Genomic DNA, 27,402 nt, shown 5'->3' with positions numbered 1-27,402 from the left:
GTACGCTGCTGGTTCTTGATCCGTAGGCGGGCGAGTTGTCGGGCTTCTTCGGCGCGCTGGAGAAAGGTCGCGACGTCAAGATTCTCTTCGTCGGTGACGTGCGGCAGCATGGCGTCGAGCGTCGTCGTAGGTTTCCTGCCGTAAACCAGCTTAAACGGCGTGATCTGTGTTCTTTCTTGCACCGCCGTGTTGTAAGCAAAGGTTACGTACGGCAGGACCGCGTCCCACGTCTTGTGCTCGACGTCGACGTACATTGCCAGCATGTCGGCTAGGGTCTTGTTCAGGCGCTCCGTGAGACCATTCGTCTGCGGGTGATAGGCAGTTGTCCTCCTGTGGCTTGAATGGCTGTACTGCAGAATCGATTGGGTGAGCTCTGCTGTAAACGCTGTTCCTCTGTCGGTGATGAGGACTTCTGGGGCACCATGTCGCAGCAGAATGTTCTCGACGAAATATTTCGCCACTTCGGCTGCGCTGCCCTTCGGTAGAGCTTTAGTTTCAGCAAAGCGGGTGAGTTAGTCCGTCGCCACGACGATCCACTTATTTCCGGATGTTGACGCCGGAAACGGTCCCAACAAATCCATCCCGATCTGCTGAAATGGTCGGTAAGGAGGTTTGATCGGCTGTAGTAATCCTGCTGACCTTGTCGGTGCTGTCTTGCGTCGCTGAGTCTCGACATGTCTTGACGTAACGAGCGACGTCGGCGGTCAGACGCGGCCAGTAATACCTTTCCTGTATCCTCGACAGCGTTCGGGAGAATCCGAGGTGCCCAGCAGTTGGATCATCATGTAGAACGTACAGTACTTCTGGACGCAGCGCTGACGGAACAACAAGAAGGTAGCTGGCGCCGACTGGTGCGAAGTTCTTCTTTACGAGCAGGTTGTTTTGTAATGTGAACGAAGACAATCCGCGCTTAAATGCCCTAGGTACTACATCGCTGTTCCCTTCCAAATACTCGACGAGGCCTTTTAGCTCCGGGTCGGCGCTATGATGTTTAGTGAAGTCTTCTGCGCTTATTATTCCGAGGAAGGCGTCGTCATCCTCGTTGTCTTCCGGCGGGGGATCGATGGGGGCGCGTGATAGGCGGTCGGCGTCTGAGTGTTTTCGTCCGGACTTGTAGATCACCGTGACGTCATATTCTTGCAGTCTGAAGCTCCACCTCGCCAGCCGTCCTGAAGGGTCCTTTAAGTTAGCTAGCCAACACAACGCGTGATGGTCGCTGACGACATTGAATGGCTTGCCATATAGGTAAGGGCGGAATTTTGCTGTAGCCCAAATGATGGCAAAGCATTCCTTTTCAGTCGTAGAATAATTGCCTTCCGCTTTTGACAGCGACCGGCTAGCATAAGATATCACCCGTTCATGTCCGTCTTTCTTCTGGACTAGGACAGCACCGAGGCCTAGGCTACTGGCGTCCGTGTGGATTTCGGTATCGGCGTCTTCGTCGAAATGTGCGAGTACCGGCTGCGACTGCATGCGTCGTTTTAGTTCTTGAAATGCGTCGGCCTGCGGCGTTTGCCATTTGAACTCGACATCAGATTTGGTTAGATGCGTTAGCGGCTCAGCGATGCGTGAAAAGTCCTTGACAAAGCGCCTGTAGTAGGCACACATGCCGAGGAATCTACGCACTGCCTTCTTGTCGATGGGCCGCGGGAACTTTGCGATGGCAGCTGTTTTCTGCGGGTCAGGGCGTACTCCGGATTCGCTGATGACGTGGCCTAGGAACAGAAGCTCGTCGTAAGCGGCGCGGCGCTTTTCTGGCTTCAGAGTGAGCCCTGATGATTTGATGGCCTCTAGTACTGTTGCAAGCCGCCTAAGGTGATCGTCGAAATTTCCGGCGAAGACGACGACGTCATCCAAGTAAACGAGACAGGTCTGCCACTTCAATCCTGCTAAAACCGTGTCCATGACGCGCTGGAACGTTGCAGGCGCCGAGCACAGTCCGAATGGCATAACCTTGAACTCGTAGAGGCCGTCTGGGGTGATGAAGGCGGTCTTTTCGCGATCTCTTTCGTCGACTTCTATTTGCCAGTAGCCAGACTTGAGGTCCATCGACGAGAAGTATTTAGCGTTCCAGAGCCGATCCAATGCGTCGTCTATTCGTGGGAGGGGGTATACGTCCTTCTTCGTGATCCTGTTCAGACGACGATAATCGACGCAGAAACGTCAGGCTCCGTCCTTTTTCTTCACCAGGACAACAGGAGATGTCCACGGGCTTTTCGACGGCTGGATGATGTCGTCGCGGAGCATTTCGTCGACTTGTTGCATAATAGCTTCACGTTCTCGCGTCGAAACTCGGTAAGGGCTCTGGCGGAGTGGTTGAGCGCACTCTTCGGTTATTATGCGATGCTTTGCAACTGGTGTTTGTCGAATCTTCGATGAAGTCGAAAAGCAGTCCTTGTATCGTCGGAGAAGACTTCTGAGCTCTTGCTGCTTGCTTATGGGGAGACTTGGATTTACGTCGAAGTCTGGTTCGGCGACTATGGTCGGCGGGGTAGATGCGGCAGAATCTGAGAGGAATAAGGCATTGCTCGTTTCCACAATTTCCTCGATGTACGCGATTGTCGTGCCCTTCCTGATGTGCTGAACTCTTGGCTGAAGTTGGTTAGCATCACTTCCGTTTTCCCTCCGTGGAGTCGAGCGATCCCTTTTGCGACGCAAATTTCACGGTCTAGCAGTAGACGTTGGTCGCCCTCGATGACGCCTTCTATGTCGGCAGGTGTTTTTGTGCCGACGGAAATGACAATACTGGAGCAAAGCGGGATGCTGACTTGACTTTCGAGCACGCTTAAGGCATGATGACTACGAGAGCTCTCCGGCGGTATCGCTTGGTCTTCAGACAGGGTTATAGACTTCGACTTCAGGTCGATGACTGCGCCATGTTGGTTTAGGAAGTCCATGCCGAGAATGACGTCGCGTGAACACTGTTGCAGGATAACGAAGGTGGCAGGGTAAGTCCGGTCATGAACGGTAATTCTTGCCGTGCAGATTCCAGTCGGCGTAATCAGGTGTCCTCCAGCGGTCCGAATTTGAGAGCCTTCCCATGCAGTCTTAACCTTCTTCAACTGGGCGGCGATGTGTCCACTCATGACGGAGTAATCAGCCCCTGTGTCCACTAAGGCGGTAACTGCGTAGCCGTTGAGAAGCACGTCGAGGTCGGTGGTTCTTTGTCTTGCGTTACAGTTAGATCGTGGCGTCGGATCACGGCTGTGTCACGTTGACCTGTGGCTGGTATGGGACGTCGTCAGGTCGTCTTTCGTCGTCGTATTCTTTGCTTTCACACTTCGTCGGGACGGCGGCGTGTCGGTATGTCGTCGAGGTAGTTTCTTCGGCGTCTTCGGCGTCTTCGTCGGCGGCGGAGGATCTTCGTCAGTTCGACGAACAGCAACCGCACCTCCATCGGTTGCTGCTTTTAGTTTTCCGGATATGGACTCACGGATCGGCCCCGGGCTGGGCCAGTGTATCCTCGGCGCTGCGGCGACAGGTAGCGGCCTGGTGATGGTGAACGCGACGGTCGTCGAGAGCTCCACTGAGTAGCGGCGAGGTAGTCGGCGATATCGCGAGGGCGTTCACCTTGCTGCGGGCGCAGAGCGTTGACGGCGAAACCTCGCAGTCCCATCTCCCGGTATGGGCATCGTCGGTAGACGTGGCCGGCTTCGCCGCAGTGGTAGCAGAGCGGGCGGTGGTCGGGGGTGCGCCAAATGTTCGTCTTCCTCGCGTAGGTGCGCTGGGCGACGGGTGGTCGTGCTGGCGGCGGCGGCGGTGGCGGACGACGGAACTACGGCGTGACAGGGCCCTCGCGCGGTCGCGGCGGGGGACCTTGACGGCGTGCGACGGCGGCGTAGGTCATCGCTTCTGGCTGGGGCTGCGGTAATTGAGCTTGCACCTCAGGAGCTCCCAGCGATCGCTGAACCTCATCTTTCACGATGTCTGCAATTGAGGCTACTTGAGGTTGCGATGAATTCAAGACCTTGCGGAGTTCTTCGCGCACAATGGCCCTTATGGTCTCTTGGAGATCAACGGAGCCGAGCGCTTGGATGGCGCACTGAGGCGTGAGCACTTGGCGGTTATATTGCCTAGTGCGCATTTCTAACGTTTTCTCAATCGTCGTAGCCTCTGTCAGGAACTCAGCTACGGTCTTCGGTGGGTTTCGGATTAGTCCTGCGAAAAGTTCTTGCTTTACGCCTCGCATCAAGAAACGCACTTTTTTCTCTTCGGACATTTCGGGGTCGGCCTGCCGGAAAAGACGGATCGTCGCTTCTGTGAAGATAGCGATGGTCTCATTGGGTAGTTGGCCTCGGGTTTCCAGCAGAACTTCGGCCTTATCTTTTCGGACAACGCTCGTGAACGTCCCCAGGAAGTTACTGCGGAAACGGTCCCATGTTGCTAGGGTGGACTTCCGGTTCTCGAACCAAGTCCTCGCGGCATCTTCCAAGGAGAAGTACACGTGTCGTAGCTTATCTTCAGAGGTCCAGTTATTGAAGGTCGAGATCCTTTCGAAGGTTTCGAGCCAGGTTTCGGGATCCTCCGACGTAGCTCCACGGAAGGTAGGGGGCTCTCTGGGTTGTTGAAGTACGATGGGTGAGACTGGGGCAGCCATTGTGGTTGTCTTGGCCACAATCTTCTTGGCCTTCTCAGGTAGAAGTCTGTGCTCCGGGGGCAGCTGTTGTAGACGACGGCTTACTCGATGGTCCGTGACTACGTTGGTGCTCTGTTTACGGTCCGGGCTTGGATCACGGCTTGTCGGGGGCGTCCGGTACATGGACCAAAGGCACCTCCACCAGATGTCACGTGGTAGTGACGTTAAAGAACACAGTAGCAGTACTGTGAAAGACAAAACTAGCTTTTATTGGGCGAACCTGTGCCCACAAAACAGGCTACACTTAAAGCGCAACGATAGCGGCGAACGCAGTCGGCGATCGTCGAAAATCTGATCAGCGGGTCAAGCGCGTCGGCTTTTATACTGCAGTCGTCGAATGTTCCAGACTAATCGTTCGGACCCGCGTGCCTTCCACAAAGTTCTACACCATTCGCATCACGCGATGAAATCAGATAACACAGGGTTCGGCGACAACAGACAGCCGGATAGAAGCATCGATAACTTTCCAGAAACTTTGGATACATGCAGGCGCATCCCGCGCTGTGCGATTACATTTGTTAGGCGGCGAAACGTGATCGCCCGATAAAGATAACTACACGCGTCAATATTTAATAGGCAATGCCGCTAGGCAAACATTCGAAATAAATATTGATTGCGTTGAAGCCAACGCCAACACGAAGGTCACTTCACTCGCTGCAGCGTTCAAGCTTGGTCACGCCAGCGATTTGACAGCGAGTGACCGCGGTCATCGAGTGTGATGTGTTGTATGTTTGCCCATGCGCGCTGACACCATGCTTGTTAATGCAGTCGGTAAGAGAATGTTTCCAAGTTTATATGGCCGATAATACTACTATCCATAAATCGCATAACTGTCTACTAATTTGCTATCGCAATCGATGCTTCGCCTTCGAGCTAAACTGCGACTTGCTTCAGAGCTTTCAAATGGCTTTTATGTCTCAATGGGCTCCTAAAGGGCTTGTCATTTGACAGAATGTAGGACTAGAGGCGCTATAATGTAAAGCTATTCCAAACTTTTCTATTCAAATTCTGCAATCAGCCCTCCGCGATTGGTCAAAAACTTTTTTGGACCACCCCGATTTCACCTGTCTGTCACGCGACGTCACGAAAACCGCGCTGGCTCCCCAACTGATATAACGTGTACACACGGATTATGTATGATTTGACAGAACGAAAGAAAAATAATTATTTCTGATTCGACGCCTCTTCGCCATTAGCCCTCGGCTATTGGTCAAAAGTTTTCGGACTGCGCCCACCTCACCTGCCTCTCACGCGACGTCAAAAAACCGCAAAAACTCACTGCGTGAAAGTGACGTGTACGCGATAAAGATGCATTAATATGCCAAAAAAAACAGAATTTTTTTCTGAATAGCCGCAGGTTGCCCCGTTCTGACAGGAATAAAAGATGGCTGCCGCCGATCGCTCAGTCACTGGCTACTCGCACATGTCGGAGGGCATGTGTTTATTTGCGTGTAATAAAGCTCTTTGCGTGGCCGTGTAACGTTTTCGAGCACTTTCGGCACGGTTAAGACCTCGTTCTACTAACTCTGCTTTGCTGAGGATCCGTTTTAGCGTCATTCTTAAGCTTCCGTTGCATGCCGCCGCAATTGTCGACGAGCCACCGCAAGCTAAGTAAGAGAAAGCGGACCAATCGCAGACGCCGGTACACCCCTCTTCGTTCGGTTATCGATTTTCAGTGCAGTGGCTCGGCCCCATTGAATCCCTCTCCACTTGAGCGTGCGCCTCGCCTCTTGTGAGCCGATTAGATAAGACAAGCCGCTCAGTGTAGGCGATGTTATTCATTTTTCGAGCAAACAAAAGTGACCTCCTATGAACGAGGAGAGCGTTTGATTGGTCTGTTCAGATAACCCTGCAGGTGACCGCCCGATGCTTGCGTCAGCGGCTACGCAAATTTGACGTCAGGAGATTGGAATAAAAACATATTGGAACAGTTTTACGTTATAGGGCCCTAGGTTACGTAAATACTGACTAGAACTTGTCATACCCTGCTCTTCGATAACGTTTTTGACAGCGAGGCAAGATCGGCCTTCTTTTCTTCTGATGACGTACGGATTGCCTACTCGCGACCTGACACCAACTCCATGATCAAGGCACTCATGCAGGACCTTACAAAGGCTTACAGAGCCCACGGCGACAACATTCACATACGCCTACATATGATCGACCCAGAGGCAAAATTCTGTTTGCCCCCGAAGGTTACGCGGAGCAAAACGTCTTTGCTACACAGGATTCGACTGGGCGCTGCTTTCACCCATCGCTACGCGCACATCATCGGCCGATCGGACAGCCCTGATTGTGAACACTGTCAGATGCCTGAAACACTGGAACACATGCTGTGCGACTGCGCAGCATATATGCTGGAGCGAATGACGTTAGAAAGTTTCCTAGTCAGCGTTGGCAGGCAACCACTGCCGGAGGAAGCTATCCTCGGCCCATGGCCTGACACTGAAACTTCAATGCCTGCAACTAAAGTGTTGTTGAAGTTTCTGCATGACACCAAGCTCGACGAGCGGTTCTAGGAAGGCAACTGTCTCATATACATAAGAACTCACATCTTCTCTTATCATCATCATCCATCACACTACTTTCACTGTCATTCCCCAGTGCAGAGTAGCAGACTAGAGCGCAGTAGCTCAAGTCGACCTCTCTGTTTTTCCTATCAATAAATTCTATTAAAAATAGAATAATAAAAAGTGCTTAACAAGAAAACTACAAGACGTTAGGCAAATTTTTTAAAGCAAAGTTTGTTTTGCCTCTTCCTTCGGCTTTCCACTGCTGCTACTGTTGTTGTTGCTGACTGGCACGCAGCGTCGCGGGTGGCTCAGAGTGAGTGTATACACGGCAGGAACGCGGCGGAGAGGAAAGGTGACGCGATAAACTCGTTTGGACCTTTGCGCCGCCTAGAATGTGCACAAGGACCTCTGGAGCTCCCCGAGCGTCGCCACAATACTCTCTTCACGGCTCTAATTAATTGGGAGCCCTAGAAAAAGTATTGCAGAAACTACAGCACTTACCTTTGAACTAACGCGGAACAAACCAGAGGGAAGGTAGATTGAACGGTAGAGAGGATGTAAGAAGAGGAGGCAGAGAATGGAGAGAAGAAACACCAGTCGACAAAGCCACAAATAAATAAATAAATAAATAGATAAATAAATAAATAAATAAATAAATAAATAAATAAATAGAGGAAATAGACGATGAACTTTTTCGGAGTAAGACGTGTTTACTTAACGTTTTCGGCTGCTGGACCAGGCTTCGTCAAAGTACAGTGAAGGCTGTACTCTGACGAAGGCTGGTCCACCAGCCGCAAGCGTTAACTACACACGTCTTACTTCCAAAAAGCTCATCTTCTTATTCCTGCACATGTTACCTCGGGTCCTGCGTGCCGAACTTTAAAAAATAAACCCCGTTATACATGTATATATATATATATATCTATCTATCTATATATATATATATATATATATATATATATATATATATATATGTGTATATATATGTGTGTGTGTGTGTGTGTGTGTGTGTGTGTGTGTGTGTGTGTGTGTGTGTGTGTGTGTGTGTGTGTGTGTGTGTGTGTGTGTGCATATAACACGAAGGGTTTGATGCCCGACCCGAAGATATGAGGCCCAAAAAAAGAACAAGAAGACGAACGTTGCGGCCGGAGGACCGGCCTTCATCGGAGTTGACGATTATGGCGCGCGTCGGCGTGATCCACTAGGACGCGCGCCATGAATGTCGACTCCAAGGAAGGCCGGCCATCCGGCCGAAACGTTAGTAAGATGTGCCATAATTTTCTTCTCTTCGTTTTTTCGATCTTACGTCTCTGTTTCTCTCTCTCTCTCTCTCTATATATATATATATATATATATATATATATATATATATATATATATATGTGTGTGTGTGTGTGTGTGTTGTGTGTGTGTATCAATCTGTTATAATACATGAAGAATGGCCCAAGACACCACCTCAAACGAACACTTCTCCCGGTTTGTTAAGTATGCTGCGCATATGAACGCAAGTAGTGCAAGCAAAGTAACCTTTAACATTAACTCCCCACTCTCGCATTGCACTAAACGCTCAGAGCTGAAACATTAGCCGTAACCGTCCATGCTAGTTATCGACAAACGACGCAAACAGCAGAGAAAGCTTCGCGTAGATTGATTCCCGCAGTGCGCGGGTCCACATAGTTTTTCTTTTAACCACTTCAAAAACGGCCACAAGACATCTTATATCTAACTTAAAGATGCATTAGATGATCATGACGACTACAAGACGTCTTATACATACGACAAAGTTTCTTCAACACGGCTACAAGCTGTTTTAAAAACCTTGTGAAAACGTCAAGACATCTTGTAGACTTAAGCTGATTATAGATAGTATAAGGCACCTTGCAGACAGCTAAACGACCAATGTGTGTTGAATCGGTGAGCGGCTGCATCTAACATTACAGAGACGCTCAAAATGATTATTTTGCGTACCTGCCCGGGGTGAGGCCAGTAGGGTTAGTGAATGACGATGCGGAATGGTTGTGCACAGGCGCCGCCGAGTACGTCTTCCCTGCGGAGTCGCCCGCGAACATCACGGCCTCAACCGGCTCCTCGAGCGTGTACGCAACCAGAAGATGGCCGTTGTGACTTTTGGAAGCCTTTGTGGTGGGTACCTTCAGAGAGGCGCATTTCCTGTCACCAAACAAACAACAAAGAGCGTCATCGAGCTCACCAGGGTCGGCTGCACAGACTGCTTATCTTCGACCACGATGACCTGTCCTGAGGTGACCGCTTGGAGCTGCGCTGGGGCAAGGTCGCAGGGCGCCAACGCCAACACGTGCAGTCCAGCTGCTTGTGGCACATGCGGCTCGCTCAGTGCCTACATTGAGCATATTTAAAGTGAATGCAGCTTTCACTAATCAAAAACGTTCTCGCAAAAACCCTATTTTCGTCAATTTCACAGTAACAGATTTTTGTTAGGTGAGAAAATGAGACTGAAAGGTTCAGTTCTTAGGTTAGTTTTCTTTATGGTGCCATTAAAGGGGTTCTCAACCAATGCTCGGGCTTGAAGAAAAATACCGTCCGCTATATGGCATAGCGTTGGTATCGGCCGTTTACCCCGGGACAACCGTCGGTCACGGACAACGCGATAATGGGGAACGGGCTGACGACCTCATCGAAGCCATCCTCAAGTGGGATGATCAATGGCCACTAGTGGGGTCCTGCGATGAGAGCTTCTGCGAAGACGGGCGGATCTGCCAAGACGGGTTCAACCAGGAGTACCTCTGTCAGGAGGGGACATCCTCGACATCGCCTGTACTCCGCCCGAACTGCTGCGTCCCCGCCTGAGACGGGGTCAGTGTGTGGCCTTCCTTGTCTGTTCGTGCACAGTGATGTGCGTAGCTCCCTTCAGAGGGAAAGGGCCACTACCCTCCCGATTGGTGGAACATGACGTCACCTGTCTCCTAACGCCAGATTGGAGGAAGGAGCGTGGACAATCACAACGAAGGGGTTAAAAAGAGAGACGGACGCTACGAGACATCGGCGGCTAGAACTTGATCATGAAGATCTTATTTTTCTGTACTTGCAAAAACTCTTGTACATAATGTAATACAAACATGTGCGTTCAGATGTCTTGGGCATCGAGCCCAGCCCCACATTAACGTACTCCTCCAGGTTGAATGGATACCACACATCTTCGGATCCCCGGTAGCAACACTGGACGGCAGCGGTGCGATAGTCAGCGCAGCGCTTCGACCTCAGCATTGTGAGTGCACGACCTTTTCTCCTTGCGAGTTGCCAGGATTAACGCCGTTCTTCTGGTAATAAGAGTATTAGAAGCCTCGTTGAAAGATTCCTTTCTTCTACAATTAATCCCCTGAGAAACTTGTGGGAAGCAGCTGAAGAAGGCGGAGGCCATCAATGCGATAGAGGCAAGTGGCAGAGATTACAGGGAGATCGTGGAAGCTTGGGAGTATATCCACGGCCAGAGGGAACGCGTAAGCGTAAATGAAGCTGAAATAGGGCGGGACAAAGTGTACCAGAGAAAGCAAGAGCAGGATGAACGCATAAGACGGTGCAAAGAGTGCGAAAGGGAAACGAAAGAAATGCGAAGACAATAGTAGCACCTCAGGGTTCCACGGGAACGGTTTAGTGAGCGCGATTTTAGGGACGTTTAAAGCATCCAATGTTTTATGTCCTCTGTTCGAGCAGATGTGCACAGAGACAAAGCACGACCATGACTTTTGCCGTCTCAGTTTCTTGGGGCATTTCCCTGCAGCGTGCCCTGTTGTTTGCCCCGCCTTTCCGATGAAGAATTCAGGAATTACGATAAAGCTAAGAATGCCTTACTCCGCCATTGCGGTATTGCTATTGAACGCGAAAGGGTAAGCCCGAATGACGAGTGCGACGTTGGTCCTTTTAAACATACTGAAATTGTGCCAGTGAAGGGAGAGCACGAAAAGTGCGAGGTCGCGAAACCCTCGAAGATAGAGCGTGAGAAATGCGAGGCCGACGCCGCTGTAAAAACAGGCGCCATTACGGAAGGCGTCCCTTGCGAATACGAGGCTTGTTCCAGTAGCTATGAGGGGGTTAAGGAGGCGCTGGAGAACTTCCTCGTATCGGAGCACATGGACAGCTTTCCGGAATTATCTAGGGTAGACCAGGACACGGTGGCGGCCGAGTCAAGAAGGGACCTGACGCAGCAAGACGGAGAGCAGATCGCCAAGCTATAACTCTGTAACAGTGATCAGTCGGTGAAAAAATCAACGGAAGAAAAATTCACGACAATTGCAATATTTCACGATATATTGCCTGGCGCGTCTGTGTTGTGCGGCACGTTGTAAACAAAGCGAAGTGTGGCGCGACTGCCTCGCTCATCTGGATGCGCGGCAGCCGCCGCACGCTGCTCTCGCGCCATCCGCTTTGCTTTCCTCCTTGCGTCGTTCATCCCCCACTGCGCTATGCGTTCGCTTTTACATTTCGCTGTGCTCGTTCGCTCGCCGATGCTCGCCGCAGGAACGGTCAGCCAAGAGCTGCGCTCGAAAACATTAACAATCTATAAGTGTCAATGATCCCGTCTTAAAAAGTATCGCTCCGATGCTGCACTTAGAACAGGAACAGCCCAATGGTCTTCTAGCTCCTATGACACAAAAACTGTTTTTCCCCGTCATCAAAGATTTAACAAAAGCGAGTTCCTAAGCATCGCATAATAACGAAACAATGCGCTCGACGACTGCGTAAGAGCCCGTACCATGTTTTCATACCCGGCCGAGAAGCCATAAAGTAACAAGTCGCTGAAATGCTGCGCGACGAAATCATCCAGACGTTCATTTGTCCGTGGGCACCTCCTGTAGTCTTAGTGCGGAAGAAGGCTGTAGCACTACGGTATTCCGCGGATTATGGTCGCATGAACAAAATCATGAATATGGATCTACGTAACCTCCTTCCACGGTTAAAGAATGCGCTGGGCCGGCTTACCAACGCTAGGTACTTTTCGTCGCTGCACCTCAAGACTGGCTACTGACTAATCGACGTCGGCGAGAGGGATCGAGAGAAGAGCGCCTTTATCACACCGAATTATGAGTGCCAAGGCTCAGATGGCCTTTGTGGTCCATCCAGTTGGAATATCTGTGTGTGGTTGCTCTCAAGAGGAGAACGAAGTGCTCCCGCTCTCATTGTGCGTAGCATGGTGCTCTCCAACCACTGCCATAAAACACAGCCGTCGTGGCAACGGACAGGCGACTCAGTCGCGAACCACGGTCAACGCAGCATTGAAACTAGTGCTATCTTAAAGGGGCCCTGAACCACACTTCTCTGGAGCCTCAATAACGCCTCCGAACGCCTACGGTACGCCCTTGCAGTTTTTTTTTTTTCATAGCATCGCGCGAGCGTCGACAGCGCGGCGACCTTGTGGCGTCGATAGCACGTGCGCATGCCCATTTGAATGCTGCCTCGTGTCGCTAGAACGCCGTGCGTACAAGCCTCGCGAGAAAGCGTGTACCTCCAGGAAATAAACTGCTGAAACACTTATTCAAGGCGAGAGTGGACACTTTGAGCGCTATACGCCTTCCGGAGGGGCGCCCGTAGAGTGGCGACGCAAGAAGGCTGACCGCGGCACAGCTGGAACAGAGAGCGCTCGATCCGCGAAATGTGTGTGTGTTTCACCAAGCTCGAGGGGTGGTTCAGAACACCTTCCAGAAGGAGCTCGGGGGCTGTTATCTAAATACATGGCGACGGAGGAATTCTTTTGCTCGGCAACCACCACACCAGGTATCAAGAGGTTTGTTGGGCTTGTATATAAATATGATGGGGGGGGGGGGGACAATCTATTGACTGCAGGAAGCTGTTGAAATATTGTAGAAATTGGACAAAAACAACTGCTGAACTTCTAGCTGTGTAAATAAGAAGCGAAACACGATATCACATTTACAACAAACTGCACCTAATAATAAATATAAAACAGGAAATTGATATATTATGCACCCCTCTGTAATATATCACTAATTTTCAGTAGGACCTTTGCAAAACGTTTGGAAGCATTACAACAATTTTACATAGCTTGTATATACATATATCAAATTTGTCCACGTTAAATGATCTAACGCAGAAATGCCCAAACTGGGTTGTGCAAATGGTATTTTAGGACTCTGCGAGCCGCCAAATTTAATTATACTTCATACCCTCCTGGATGGATGTTTACATTATAGTTTGAATTTCAAAATTAAAACCACCCCTTTCACAACCGGATACTCTTTGAGAGAAACATCCGTTCATCGCTACAGTCACCGCCAGGCCGTGGACAGGCTTATCGCTAAATAAAAAAAAAAACGAAGTAGGCCACTATGGCAAGGCAGACTCCCCAAGGTAGGTATGTTTAAAAAGCCGTGGTCTAATAAATGCACATTGCCGAACTGTCACACTCTTCGTGGAGAGTTACGAATCTGTTAACACTGTGCTGCTATACTTCTTTAAGTTATCTACACTCGACAATTTTTTAAAAAGCCACATACCCTAAATAAAAATTTCGCTTACTATCGTGACTACAATTTGTCACGCTGAAATCTGTTGAATGGCTCTTTCATAAAAGCATTTTAGCGCTTATATGTATTTGAACAGGGAAATCGGAGCTTGCTCTGAGACAAAGTTCCTGGTAAGGCTCAATCGCAAAATGGCACATCGAATAGGCCGCAGCTGAACTCAAATTTTACATTTCGCTAATAAATCAACTCATTCAAAGCTTGACAATAAAAGATGTTGACGAGAAAAATCTCATAATTTCAGTGGGAATGTTTACTTTCGTACAATTATATCATGCTTGCAATCGTCAAGCGTGCATTAGATCTTGAGGCAAATCAATCCCATTACCAGTTTTCAAAGCAATAATGCAATGTGGTTGCATGAATATGATGTAACTATTTCTTTCAAATGAACTCTTACAAAACATGCAGTCTATCGGCAAACGTCACCTTCTGGTATTGCATGAATAAAAATATTTCACGGATCGAAACGCCGTGGTGCGTACATTATTTGCCTGTATTCAGTTGAGTGTCTTGAGTGACAAATTAGTTGGTCGCAAAACCCTTCTGAGTTTCATTGTATCAAAATAAATGTGACACTGCTGTGAAAACATATATTTTAGGTACCTATTCAGCCGAGGTTATCGCCATATTTCATTACGGTATAGCTTGTATCGTTAGCACAGCCCGGCAACTACGACCGCTGCCTAATATAGGGGAAAAGAAAAAACGTGAAACTCAAAATGAAATCAATTGTATTCCTTGTTTCTCACACGGACGCCGATCAGACAAACATGCGGGGGATGAGTGGGGTCCTTCGTGCACGGCGCCTATGGCTGTGCTGGAATTAATCATTTTCTTCGGCTTGTACTAGCCGCGGTGGCGTCGCGCGGCTGCACTAATGCCAGCCGCATTTCGATGGGGCCGTGCATTCCGAGCAAGAACCATCCGCAAGCGAGATAGAGGACGATTCCATCGAGGCGTCAGCCCCATGATCGCGTCCGCCTTCATGGAGCGTCGCGGCCCGGCTGTCCGTGCCGATCACGACGTTTGGCTCGCGTAGATCGTTTCTGCCTCCGAGACAGCGAGTTCTTTGGTTCGTTCCGCTTGCTCAGGCGCACGTTTCGTCTCTGTGTGACTCAAGAGCATGCCGAGTGAGTGAGTGGGCGCTGCGAACGGGGTGCGATAGCGCTATCGCGTTCCACTCTTGAAGGCGAAGCTTAAGCGTCCTCCAATTTTTATCGATTATCGCAAGCTCCATCGGGTGACAAAAAAAAAGATGTGTATCCCTTACCACGCATCAGCCATTCCCTCGACAGGCTACGGCACGCACGTTACTTCTCATCGATTGACTTAAAAAGTGGATACTAGAAAATAGAGGTCCATGAGCAGTATCGCGAAAAAAAACTGCTTTTTTGGCGACTGATGGGATCTATGAATTCTCCCTCTTGTGTTGTGCTCCGCCCCAGCCACGTTCCCAGGGCTAACGGATACTAATCGCTTGGACCTTAACTGAAAGACTTGCTTAGTGTACCTAGACGATGTGATTGTTGATTCTACCACATTTGATGAACATCTAAGACGTATACGGTCATTTCTTCAAGCCATACGGTCCGCTGGGCTTACCTTAATACCTGAAAAGTGCCACTTTGCCTATGAAGAACTACAATTTTTGGGCCACGTTGTAAGTCGCGCAGGCGTCAGACCTGATCCTGAGAAAATCGCAGCCGTCGCAAAGTGTTCAAGGCCAACGGACAAAAAGGCAGTTAGATGCTTCCTGGGCCTATGCGCATATTACCTTCGATTTATAGCGCGTTTTGCACGCACCACCTCACCGCTCAGCTGCCTAACCAGAGATGTCACGTTTGTGTGGGGCGAGGAGCAGGAGGCGGCTTTTAACGAGTTGCAGCACCGGCTACAAACTCCGCCTGTTCTTGCCCAATTTGACGTGGATGCGCCGACAACGATCCACACCGCAGCCAGAAACGTGGGTCTAGGCGCCGTCCTTGTTCAGCGGCAAGACGGCGCTGAGCGAGTCATCGCTTACGCGGGTACAGCACTGTCACGTGCCGAGTCGAAATGCTCCACCACAGAGGAGGAATGCTTGGCTGTAGTATGGGCAGTTGGCAAGTTCCGCCCGTACATATACGGCCACCCATTTCAAGTCATAAGGGACCACCATTCTCTCTGTTGTTTGATTAACATGAAAGATCCATCTGCACGTTTGGGACGCTGGAGCGTCGGCTTCAAGAGTACTACATGACAATGGCCTCTAAATCCGGAAGGCAGCACTTAGACGCTGACTTCCTGTCCAGATGGCCGATCGAGTCGTCAGGCGGAGATAATGACGAATCCGCCGGCTTTTTAGAAGTTGTTGATGCGGCCACCATCTCACAACAACAGCAAGAGGACCAAGAGCTCACTTCACTAATTTATTACTTAGAAGGCCGCACTACAAACAAGCCCGGATTGTTCTCAAGGGACGTGTCATCGTTCTGCATAGGCAACAGTGTTCTTTTTAGGGGGAACTTCTCTTCAACAGGGAAGAGATATCTACTAGCCCCTAAGACTCTCCGCAATGAAATCTTGTAGGCCTGTCACGATGAAGCTACCTCGGGCCACCGAGGCTATACAAGAACATTAGCATGGATCAAAGAGAAGTACTACTGACCACGGCTCGCAGCACAGGTGAAGCACTACGTTCGAACGTGCCTTGACTGTGAGCGACGAACAGTGCCACCTACGAAACCTGCCGGACTATTACATCCCGTTCCAGTGCCAGAAACGCCGTTTGCACAAATTGAGATGGACCTTTGGGCCCCATTCCCAATATTGACACGTGGTGGTGACGTTCAAGAACACAGTACCAATACTGTGAAGAACAAACCTAACTTTTATTGGGCGAACCTATGCCCACAAAAACAGGCTACACTTATAGCACAACGATAGCGGCGAACACTGTCGGCGATCGTCGAAAATCTGATCAGCGGGTCAAGCGCGTCGCCTTTTATACATCAATCGTCGAATGTTCCAGATTAATCGTTGGGACCCGCGTGCCTTCCACAAAGTTCTACACCATTCGCGTCAGGCGATGAAATCAGATAACACAAGCTTCGGCGACAACAGACAGCGGATAGAAGCGTCGATAACTTTCCAGAAACTTCAGATACATGCAGGCGCGTCCCGCGCTGTGCGATAAGATTTGTTAGGCGACAAAACGTGGTCGCCCGATAAATATAGATACACGGGTCAATACCCCCCTCTTAAAAAGCATCGACCCGATGCTGCAAACAAACGAAATAAAGAAAAGCACTCGTAGCAACGAAAACATCAAAATAAGGAACTTCGTCAGCGTCCGTAAAAGGGTTTAAGGCGCACCACGTGGACCACTTCAGATCGTGCGCGGCGCCGCTGTGAATGCGAAATGCCGTCTGGCACGACCTCATAGTCCAGTGCGCCAATACGTCGGATGACCTTGTAGGGTCCGAAATAGCGTCGCAATAGTTTCTCACTCAGTCCTCGTCGGCGTATCGGGGTCCATACCCAAACACGGTCGCCGGGTTGGTACTCGACGAAGCGTCGTCGGAGGTTGTAGTGTCGGCTGTCGGTACGCTGCTGGTTCTTGATCCGCAGGCGGGCGAGCTGTCGGGCTTCTTCGGCGCGCTGGAGATAGGTAGCGACGTCTAGATTCTCCTCGTCAGTGACGTGCGGCAGCATGGCGTCGAGCGTCGTCGTCGGTTTCCTGCCGTAAACCAGCTTAAACGGCGTGATCTGTGTTGTTTCTTGCACCGCCGTGTTGTAAGCGAATGTTACGTACGGCAGGACGGCATCCCAGGTCTTGTGTTCGACGTCGACGCACATTGCTAGCATGTCGGCGAGGGTCTTGTTCAGGCGCTCCGTGAGACCATTCGTCTGCGGGTGGTAGGCAGTTGTCCTCCTGTGCCTTGTCTGGCAGTATTGCAGAATGGCTTGGGTGAGCTCTGCTGTAAAAGCCGTTCCTCTGTCGGTGATGAGGACTTTTGGGGCACCATGTCGCAGCAGGATGTTCTCGACGGAAAATTTCGCCACTTCGGCTGCGCTGCCTTTTGGTAGAGCTTTCGTTTCAGCGAAGCGGGTGAGATAGTCCGTCGCCACGACGATCCACTTATTCCCGGATGTTGACGTCGGAAACGGCCCCAACAAATCCATCCCAATCTGCTGGAATGGTCGGCGAGGAGGTTCGATCGGCTGTAGTAATCCTGCTGGCCTTGTCGGTGGTGTCTTGCGTCGCTGACAGTCTCGGCATGTCTTGACGTAACGAGCGACGTCGGCGGTCAGACGCGGCCAGTAATACCTTTCCTGTATCCTCGACAGCGTGAGGGAGAATCCAAGGTGCCCAGCGGTTGGATCGTCGTGTAGGGCGTGCAGTACTTCTGGACGCAGCGCTGACGGTACAACAAGAAGGTAGCTGGCGCGGACTGGTGAGAAGTTCTTCTTCACGAGCAGGTTGTTTTGTAACGTGAACGAAGACAACCCGCGCTTAAATGCCCTAGGGACAACGTCGGTGTTACCTTCCAAGTACTCGACGAGGCCTTTTAACTCCGGGTCTGCTCGCTGCTGTTTAGTGAAGTCTTCCGCGCTTATTATTCCAAGGAAGGCGTCGTCGTCCTCGTCGTCTTGCGGCGGGGGATCGATGGGGGCGCGTGATAAGCAGTCGGCGTCAGAGTGTTTTCTTCCGGACTTGTATATTACGGTGACGTCATATTCTTGCAGTCTGAGGCTCCACCGCGCCAGCCGTCCTGAAGGGTCCTTTAAGTTAGCTAGCCAACACAACGCGTGATGGTCGCTGACGACTTTGAATGGCCTGCCATAGAGGTAAGGGCGGAATTTTGCTGTAACCCAAATGATGGCGAGGCATTCCTTTTCAGTCGTAGAATAATTGCCTTCCGCTTTTGACAGCGACCGGCTAGCATAAGATATCACCTGTTCAAGTCCGTCTTTCCTCTGGACTAGGACGGCACCGAGGCCTAGGCTACTGGCGTCAGTGTGGATTTCAGTATCGGCGTCTTCGTCGAAGTGTGCAAGTACCGGCGGCGACTGCATGCGTCGTTTCAGTTCTTGAAATGCGTCGGCCTGCGGCGTTTCCCACTTGAACTCGACATCACATTTCGTTAGATGTGTTAGCGGCTCCGCGATGCGTGAAAAATCCTTGACAAAGCGCCTATAGTAGGCACACATGCCAAGGAATCTGCGCACTGCCTTCTTGTCGATTGGCTGCGGGAACTTTGCGATGGCAGCTGTCTTCTGCGGGTCGGGGCGTACTCCAGATTTGCTGATGACGTGGCCTAGGAATAGAAGCTCATCATAAGCGAAGCGACACTTTTCCGGCTTCAAAGTAAGTCCTGATGACCTGATGGCCTCTAGTACTGTTGCAAGCCCCCTAAGGTGAACGTCGAAATTCCCGGCGAAGACAACGACGTCATCCAAGTATACGAGACAGGTCTGCCACTTCAATCCTGCTAAAACCGTGTCCATCACGCGTTGGAACGTTGCAGGCGCCGAGCACAGTCCAAATGGCATAACCTTGAACTCGTAGAGGCCGTCTGGGGTGATGAAGGCGGTCTTTTCGCGATCTCTTTCGTCGACTTCTATTTGCCAATAGCCTGACTTGAGGTCCATCGACGAGAAGTATTTAGCGTTGCAGAGCCGATCCAATGCGTCGTCTATGCGTGGAAGGGGGTATACGTCCTTCTTCGTGATCTTGTTCAGACGACGATAATCGACGCAGAAACGTAGGGTGCCGTCCTTTTTATTCACCAGGACAACAGGGGATGCCCACGCGCTTTTCGACGGCTGGATGATGTCGTCGCGCAGCATTTCTTCGACTTGTTCTCTTATAGCTTCACGTTCTCGTGGCGAAACTCGGTAAGGCCTCTGGCGGAGTGGTCGAGCGCACTCCTCGGTGATTATGCGATGCTTGGCGACTGGTGTTTGTCGAATCCTCGATGACGTCGAAAAGCAGCCTTTGTATTGTCGGAGCAGACTTCTGAGCTGCTGTTGCTTAATCACGGGGAGACCTCGGTTAATGTCGTAGTCTGGTTCGGGAACCATGGTCGTCGGGGTAGGTGCGGCGGAATCTGAGGACAAACGCCTTGCTGGTTTCCAGAATTTCCTCGATGTACGCGATCGTCGTGCCCTTGCTGATGTGCTTGAACTCCTGGCTGAAGTTTGTCAGCAACACTTTCGTGCTTCCTCCGTGCAGTCGAGCGATCCCTCTTGCGACGCAAATTTCACGGTCGAGCAGTAGACGTTGGTCGCCTTCGATGACGCCTTCTACGTCAGCGGGTGTTTCGGTGCCGACCGAAATAACAATGCTGGAGCGAGGCGGGATGCTCACTTGATCTTCGAGCACACTCAAGGCGTGGTGACTACGAGGGCTCTCCGGCGGTATCGCTTGATCTTCCGACAGCGTTATTGACTTCGACTTCAGGTCGATGATTGCGCCGTGTTGGTTCAGGAAGTCCATGCCGAGAATGACGTCTCGTGAACACTGTTGCAGGATAACGAAGATGGCAGGGTAAGTCCGGTCATGAATGGCAATTCTTGCCGTGCAGATTCCACTCGGCGTGATGAGGTGTCCTCCAGCGGTCCCAATTAACGGGCCTTCCCATGCAGTCTTAACTTTCTTCAATTGGGCTGCGATGGGTCCACTCATGACGGAGTAATCGGCTCCTGTGTCTACTAACGCGGTGACTGCGTGGCCGTCGAGAAGCACGTCGAGGTCGGTGGTTCTTTGTCTTGCGTTACAGTTAGGCCTTGGCGTCGGATCACGGCTGTGTCGCGTTGACCTGTGGTTGGTACGTGGCGTCGTCAGGTGTTCTTTCGTCAGCGTGTTCTTTCCTGCCAGAATTTGTCGGGACGGCGGTGTGTCGTCGTTGTTATGTCGTGGAGATAGTCTTTTCGGCGTCTTCGTCGGCGGCGGAGGATCTTCGTCAATTCGACGAACAGCAACCGCACCTCCATCGGTTGCTGCTTTTAGTTTTCCGGATATGGGCTGACGGACCGGCCTCGGGCTGGGCCAGTGTATGGTCGGCGCTGCGGCGACAGGTAGCGGCCTGGTGACGGCGAACGGGACGGTCGTCGAGGGCTCCACTTAGTAGCGGCGAGGTAGTCGGCGATGTCACGAGGGCGTTCACTTTCCCTCGGGCGCTGTGCGTTGATGGCGAAGCCTCGCAGCCCCATCTCCCGGTATGGGCATCGGCGATACACATGGCCGGCTTCTCCGCAGTGATAGCAGAGCGGGCGGTGGTCGGGGGCTCGCCAAATGTCCGTATTCCTCGCGTAGGCACGCTGGGCGACGGGTGGGTGTGCTGGCGGCGGCGGACGACGGAATTGCGTCGTTGCAGGACCCTGGCGTGGTCGCGGAGGGGGACCTTGACGGCGTGCGACGGCTGCGTATGTCATCGCTTCTGGCTGGGGCTGCGGTAATTATGGTTGCAGCTCGGGAACTCCAAGCGATCGGTGCACCTCTTCTTTGACGATGTCGGCGATCGAAGCCACTTGGGGCTGCGACGAAGGCAGGACCTTGCGCAGTTCTTCGCGCACAATGGCCCTGATGGTCTCCTGAAGGTCGCCGGAATCCAGTCCTTGGATGGCGTACTGCGGCGTGAGCCCCTGGCGGTTATATTGCCGGGTGCGCATCTCCAGAGTTTTCTCGATCGTCGATGCCTCTGCCGAAAACTCAGCTACGGTCTTCGGCGGGTTACGAATAAGTCCTGCGAAAAGTTCTTGCTTGAAGCCCCGCATCAAGAAGCGGACTTTTTTCTCTTCTGACATTTCCGGGTCGGCGTGCCGGAAAAGACGGGCCATCTCTTCCGTGAAGATCGCGATCGTCTCGTTTGGCAGCTGCACTCTGGTTTCTAGTAGTGCTTGGGCTCGGTCTTTTCGCACGACGCTTGTAAACGTTTGCAAGAAGCCGCTTCGGAACAGGTCCCACGTCGTTAAGGTGGCTTCTCGATACTCGAACCAGGTCCTGGCGGCGTCTCCCAGTGCGAAATAGACATGCCGCAGCTTGTCGTCGCTGTCCCAACTGTTAAACGTAGCGACCCTCTCATACGTCTCGAGCCAGGTTTCCGCGTCCTCAAATGTTGATCCGCGGAACGTCGGAGGTTCCCTGGGCTGCTGCAGCACGATGGGGGACGCTGGGGCTGCCATTGGGGTTGCCTTGTCCACAATCTTCTTGGTCTTCTCAGGTAGAAGTCCGTGCTCCAGGGGCAGCTGTTGAAGACGGCGGCTTGCTCAATGCTCCGGGACTACGTTGGTGTTCTCTTTGCGGTCCGGGCTTGGATCACGGCTTGTCGGGGGCGTCCGGTACATTAACGAAAAGCACCTCCACCAGATGTCACGTGGTGGTGACGTTCAAGAACACAGTGGCAATACTGTGAAGAACAAACCTAACTTTTATTGGGCGAACCTGTGCCCACAAAAACAGGCTACACTTATAGCACAACGATAGCGGCGAACACTGTCGGCGATCGTCGAAAATCTGATCAGCGGGTCAAGCGCGTCGCCTTTTATACATCAATCGTCGAATGTTCCAGATTAATCGTTGGGACCCGCGTGCCTTCCACAAAGTTCTACACCATTCGCGTCAGGCGATGAAATCAGATAACACAAGCTTCGGCGACAACAGACAGCGGATAGAAGCGTCGATAACTTTCCAGAAACTTCAGATACATGCAGGCGCGTCCCGCGCTGTGCGATAAGATTTGTTAGGCGACAAAACGTGGTCGCCCGATAAATATAAATACACGTGTCAATATCTGCGACCGGAAATAAGTAGATCATAGTTGCGACAGATTACCTCACGCGATATGCAGAAACCAAGACACTTCCGAGCAGCACTGCAGCCGAGGCCACACAGTTCTTCATCGAAAACCTGTCCTGAGGCACGGTGCTCCAGCGGTCATCGTAACCGACAGGGGAACCGCATTCACGGCTGAACGTTTGCGAACTGTACTCACGCTCAGTGGCACGGCACACAGAAGGATAGCAGCCTATCACCCGCAAAGCAAATGGACTTAGTGCCTCAACAAGACTCTCGCAGACATGCTGTCCATGTATGTCGATGTGGAACACAAGAACTGGGACTAAATATTTCCATACGTAACGTTTGGTTTTAATACGGCTCGGCAAGAAACAACAAGAATGACGCCATTCGCCCTCCTCCACGGTCCAGAAGTGAGTACAATGCTGGATACTATGCTTCCCCACTCATGATTCCAGCGATTCCGAGAATGACGCCGCAGATTTACAGAGCGCGCCGAAGAAGCAAGACGGCTCCCGCGCTTTCGCATAACTAGCCAGCAAGACCGTGATGCCCGACGTTACAACGAACATCGATGCCTTGTCTACCAGCCGGACCAAAGAGTCTGGGTGTGGTCTCCAGTACGCCGCCGAGGCCTCGCGGAGAAACTTCTGCGCCGATACTTCGGACCACACAAGGTTCTACGATGCCTTAGCGACGACAACTATGAAGTCGTTCCTGACAGTCCAACCTGCTCGAGGCGCCGTCAGGACCTGCCTGAGACTGTGCACGTGGTGCGCATGAAACCATATTTTTCTGACTGACATGGACACTCTCTGGTTCGCTGGACACCGGGTGCTGCCAGCCGAGCATCGGGACGATGCTTCTTTTTGAAGGGGGCAAATGCCGCGACGCCATCTGTGCCCAACCACGCTGACGACGAAGACGACGACCTCGAGTGTGCAAGCGAGGTGTGCAAGCGAAAGAGAAGCCTGAACTAAGCGATTGTTCTAATTTTCTCGATTAAATACCGCTCTCCGCTCTTGTCTTAAGTGAGCCGTCACAACATACTCTTGTTTTTTGTGTGGCTTACAGGCGACTTGGCTATTTCCGTTTACTTTTATCATCGTGTCATTTATTTATCTAAGTAACCTGAGCACGAGGTCACATAGCCTCGCGACAAACCCCTCACGCCAAAGAAGAGGTGCAGCCTCGTGTAAGATCAGTCACTCCTATGTGCCTGATGACACCTTGAACGAAACGATTACCCGGTCTCCTTCTGGGCTCTGGCTCTTCGAATGGAAACGAGCTGTCGAGTCCCCTGAATTCAGTTGTTCGTGATTCAGTGGAAGATTCGGGACATTTGCGTGTTCGTCTTCGCTTACATTTCAAGGTGGCTGAGCACGCACTTCATTATGTCTTACAGGCGGCTCGTTGACCTGACATCTTGAATTTAGCATAAGCTCTCGAGATAGGCTGCTGACGCCTAAATCATATGCCACAGGAGTCAGTGGCTGAATTCTAGACATTGCCTTAGAAACCAGGGATGAGTCCACTTTCTTAGATTGAGAAAGATTGCCTGCATAAGTTTTCTGGCCGTCGTTATTGCTGGTTATACCAGAGCACGAAACTGTGTCTTGTTTAGTTTCATGAAGAACAGGACTGGACATGAACTCTCGATTGCGCAGCAGCATCTTCGATTGACGTGCAAAATTTAGACAAACAGCCAGAACCTAAGGGTTGCTTTGATAATGAGTAAAAAATCCCTTTTGTGATTTATGTTTGTGGCTTATGGCGGTTCTTGCATTAGATTTTTCAACGTCGCCTGATTCGAGATCATTGAAAACATGCGATATTTGCTCACGAATCAAGCAACTCTCTCATGGCCCGTGTCAGAAAACAAAGCCTTGGTTGCGGGAGCCGGCTCATACAAGGCCCCTCTACAGCGTCAACGCCGTAAAAAGTCCTGCTGATGAAAGTCGCTAGTAAGAACTTCAAGAGCCGCAATTTGCACTTGGAGGACACGCAGCTCCTTTTCATGACGAGCTCGCTCAGCTTGAAGCCCCTACGGCGAGCGATTTCTATTTCCCTCTCACACTCCAAAGACTCCGTTTTCTTTAGTCCCATGCTCTCGTCTATGGTGCAAGTTCCCGCCCCGTCTGTCCATGGTACACTTGATGCCTGCACCATTCCGGCCATCCTCCAACGCTCCACACCAAGCCGTATGGTGATATGAGAGCTACGGTGGTTTCCTTACGTATTTTCCAGACTAAATTATGACTTAATATTTAGTGCGTTTCGAATTCCTATGTTGTTAAGGTGCAGTGTCAAGACTTAAAAGTGTGTGTGCGACTATTAGCTTACGCGTCATTGTTTTGTCCGAACTTGGTCCTTGCCTACAAGTCTGAGAACTCGCAGCGGTAAATTTATCTTCACCGAGACAAGTGGCCACCGCTCAATCTCAGCGAATACCAATACAGTTTTGCAAATTCGAGTAGGACAGGTCAACCAATCACGCCAAGGAGCCTTCCCCTCGCAAAAAAATATGAGGTTCTACGTGCGAAAACCACGATCTGAATATGAGGCACGACGTGGGGGGGGCTCCGGATAGACATACAATTTTTCTTTATTTTTATTACGTGAATAAACTTATGTCTTTGTTAACGTTGTGATGTCAATGATCAGTGCGTCATAGTGATTCAATCTCGTTGGCACCGTATGCTGAATTCTATGTCGGCCGTGCTGTGTGCGCGACAAACGAACTCGCCAATAGTGGGTGACACCGAAAAGGACATGTTGTCGGCGTTTCTCAAGGCGTGCAATATCGAGAATAGCTCCTAATTTGCCGCTGAGCACGTGCTGGTGGTAGAGTTGGTTATGCATGATTACAACGAAGGCGCCAAATAAAACAACGGACGTAGGAAGGAGACACGAGGCAACCACGTAGGCGTACTAACCACTCTAGTTATATAACAACTCTAATTCTCTCTAACTCTAACGACTCTAATTTGCCCTGAACTGCTTTCTTATAAGAGCACGGTAGAGTTTATAAATGCAAAAATCTTAAACATTAAGGATTTTATGATTTTCAAAAACAGGCGCGGTGTAAAAGCACGTAAAACCGCGCGGACTATCCTTTTTTGTGCTAAAGAGGATTGTGTCTCAGCTGTAGTGTGACCACAAATTAGCAGATAGCAACACAAATAAGAGCTGAACAGGGCATCATAAAGCAATCTTGTAATTGCCACCGCGAGATCTTGTCTATACGTATTCATTACGCCTGCTTCTTTGTTTAATTTTACGAATAATGACTAAATGAGCTGGTTCCAGGTCATATGTTCATTAAATATAATGCCAAGTGTTTTTACGCCTTTTTGAATCGAAAAACTGTACGGGCCATGCATAATGGATTCGGTTACCTTAGCCAATGTTCCTAACGCCCGCAACAACACACACCTTCTTTTCGATTCGTTCAGTGTCAAACAATGCATCTTGCACCATTCGTTCACTCTAGCACAAAACGCATGTGCCTCGATAGTAACGTGCACTAGATCTTTTCCGGCGAAAAACACACAGCAATCATCTGTGTAGATAAGGAATTTTCAAGTTTTATTTATTTGTACTATATCATTCATGTAAAAATTTGGAGGACGCTTGAGCTTCGCCTTTAAGAATGGAACGCTATAGCATTCAAAGATCCCTGAGTGCTTCCCACGCTTCCCGGCAACTGGAGCGTATTCAACCGTAATAAAAATGACGTACATCGCAGAGGACAAGGCCTACGAGAGACGACATACACTGCGCTGACTTCCGACAATATTTTATTGCGTTGCCACATCATGTGTATATATACAAGAGGGGGCATGCATACAAAATGAAAGGCAGTCACAAGGGGTGTTCTAACAGCGTCATAGTACTAAGAACATGGCTCCTCGAATAAAAGGAATATCACGATTTCTATCTGTTGATATACAAGACTTCACTAGGGGTCAGCGTGATAGAGGGGGGCACTTACGCACATACTACCGAGTTTTCAGATGAAATCAGCTTCTATAATTTCTCGGGTGAGCCGTGTCTCGCTAAGACTTCCGTATCTTCAGAGAGGGGCACGCAGCCGCAGTGCCGGCAATGGATGCCCAAGTGGCTTTGAACAGTGTTATGGACGTTGTTATAGTGCTCTCTTAAACGATTGTTTAAGTGATAACGAGATCGTTTTGAAAGCCAACTCGTTATCACTTTTACCCTCTGACAAAGAAGGTAGTTTCGTTGTCCTATCGTTGGGTGACTTCAATTGGAAGACCACCCTTGCCATGTATTCAGTTTTTAAACGTGATGACAGCGTTTCCCTTGCAAACGGGAAATTCAAAGCCAAAAAACTACGCAAATCCCTTAGCCTTCACAAACTAGCAAAAGTGATAGAAAAAAATAAAAAGCTAAACATAGATATTTTCTGTTCAGCGAAGACGCACAAGATTGACTGCCCTCTGCGGGTTATCTTAACAGAAGCAGAGACTTGGCAGAAAGCTCTTGGCTTGTTTTTGCGAGACAAACTAAATCTTCAAATGATTGACGATCCTTTCCTTGCTAGAGATTCTGGTGAAGTTATTAGTTTTTTAAGAGAGAATGAAAAGGGACTCAAGATGTTCTCGATCGACGTTAAACATCTGTACTATTCACTTCCGCATGACAATTTGCTACTGTGTGTTGAAGAATGCATTGATGAATTGCAACAATTGGCTCGCACAATGCTGCCGGTTTTTCTTTAGCGGCTTTCTTGAATTGCTGACCTTCTATTTGAAATGAACATTCACCTCGTAGAATTAACGAAATTACATACAAAGGAATTGTGTTTGTATAGGATGATGCCTGGCGCCGGCACTAAGTGATATTTATCTAGCTCATCATGATCGCAACATTCAAGGTCACCTAGATGCATCCCCTGTTGTCAAAGTGTGCAGGTTTGTGGTCGACTAC

The 27,402-nt window shown here is 50.4% G+C and overlaps 1 protein-coding gene across 1 annotated transcript in view; it reads right to left on the bottom strand.

Moving 5' to 3' along the window:
- LOC126545625 (solute carrier family 15 member 1) overlaps window positions 1-27,402 on the bottom strand; it is an 809,365-nt gene that overhangs the window by 63,977 nt on the left and 717,986 nt on the right. The window contains exons 16-17 of the mRNA XM_072286047.1: window positions 9,359-9,505; window positions 9,118-9,299 (exon numbers count right to left, since the gene is read on the bottom strand). Coding sequence (XP_072142148.1) covers window positions 9,118-9,299; window positions 9,359-9,505 — 329 coding nt within the window. The remainder of the gene's footprint in view (window positions 1-9,117; window positions 9,300-9,358; window positions 9,506-27,402) is intronic.

Source organism: Dermacentor andersoni, chromosome 1 (genome assembly GCF_023375885.2).
Source record: "Dermacentor andersoni chromosome 1, qqDerAnde1_hic_scaffold, whole genome shotgun sequence".
Classification (NCBI taxonomy): domain Eukaryota; kingdom Metazoa; phylum Arthropoda; class Arachnida; order Ixodida; family Ixodidae; genus Dermacentor; species Dermacentor andersoni.
The sequence above is the reverse complement of the archived record's forward strand: the minus strand, read 5'-3'. Positions and strand labels throughout refer to the sequence as shown.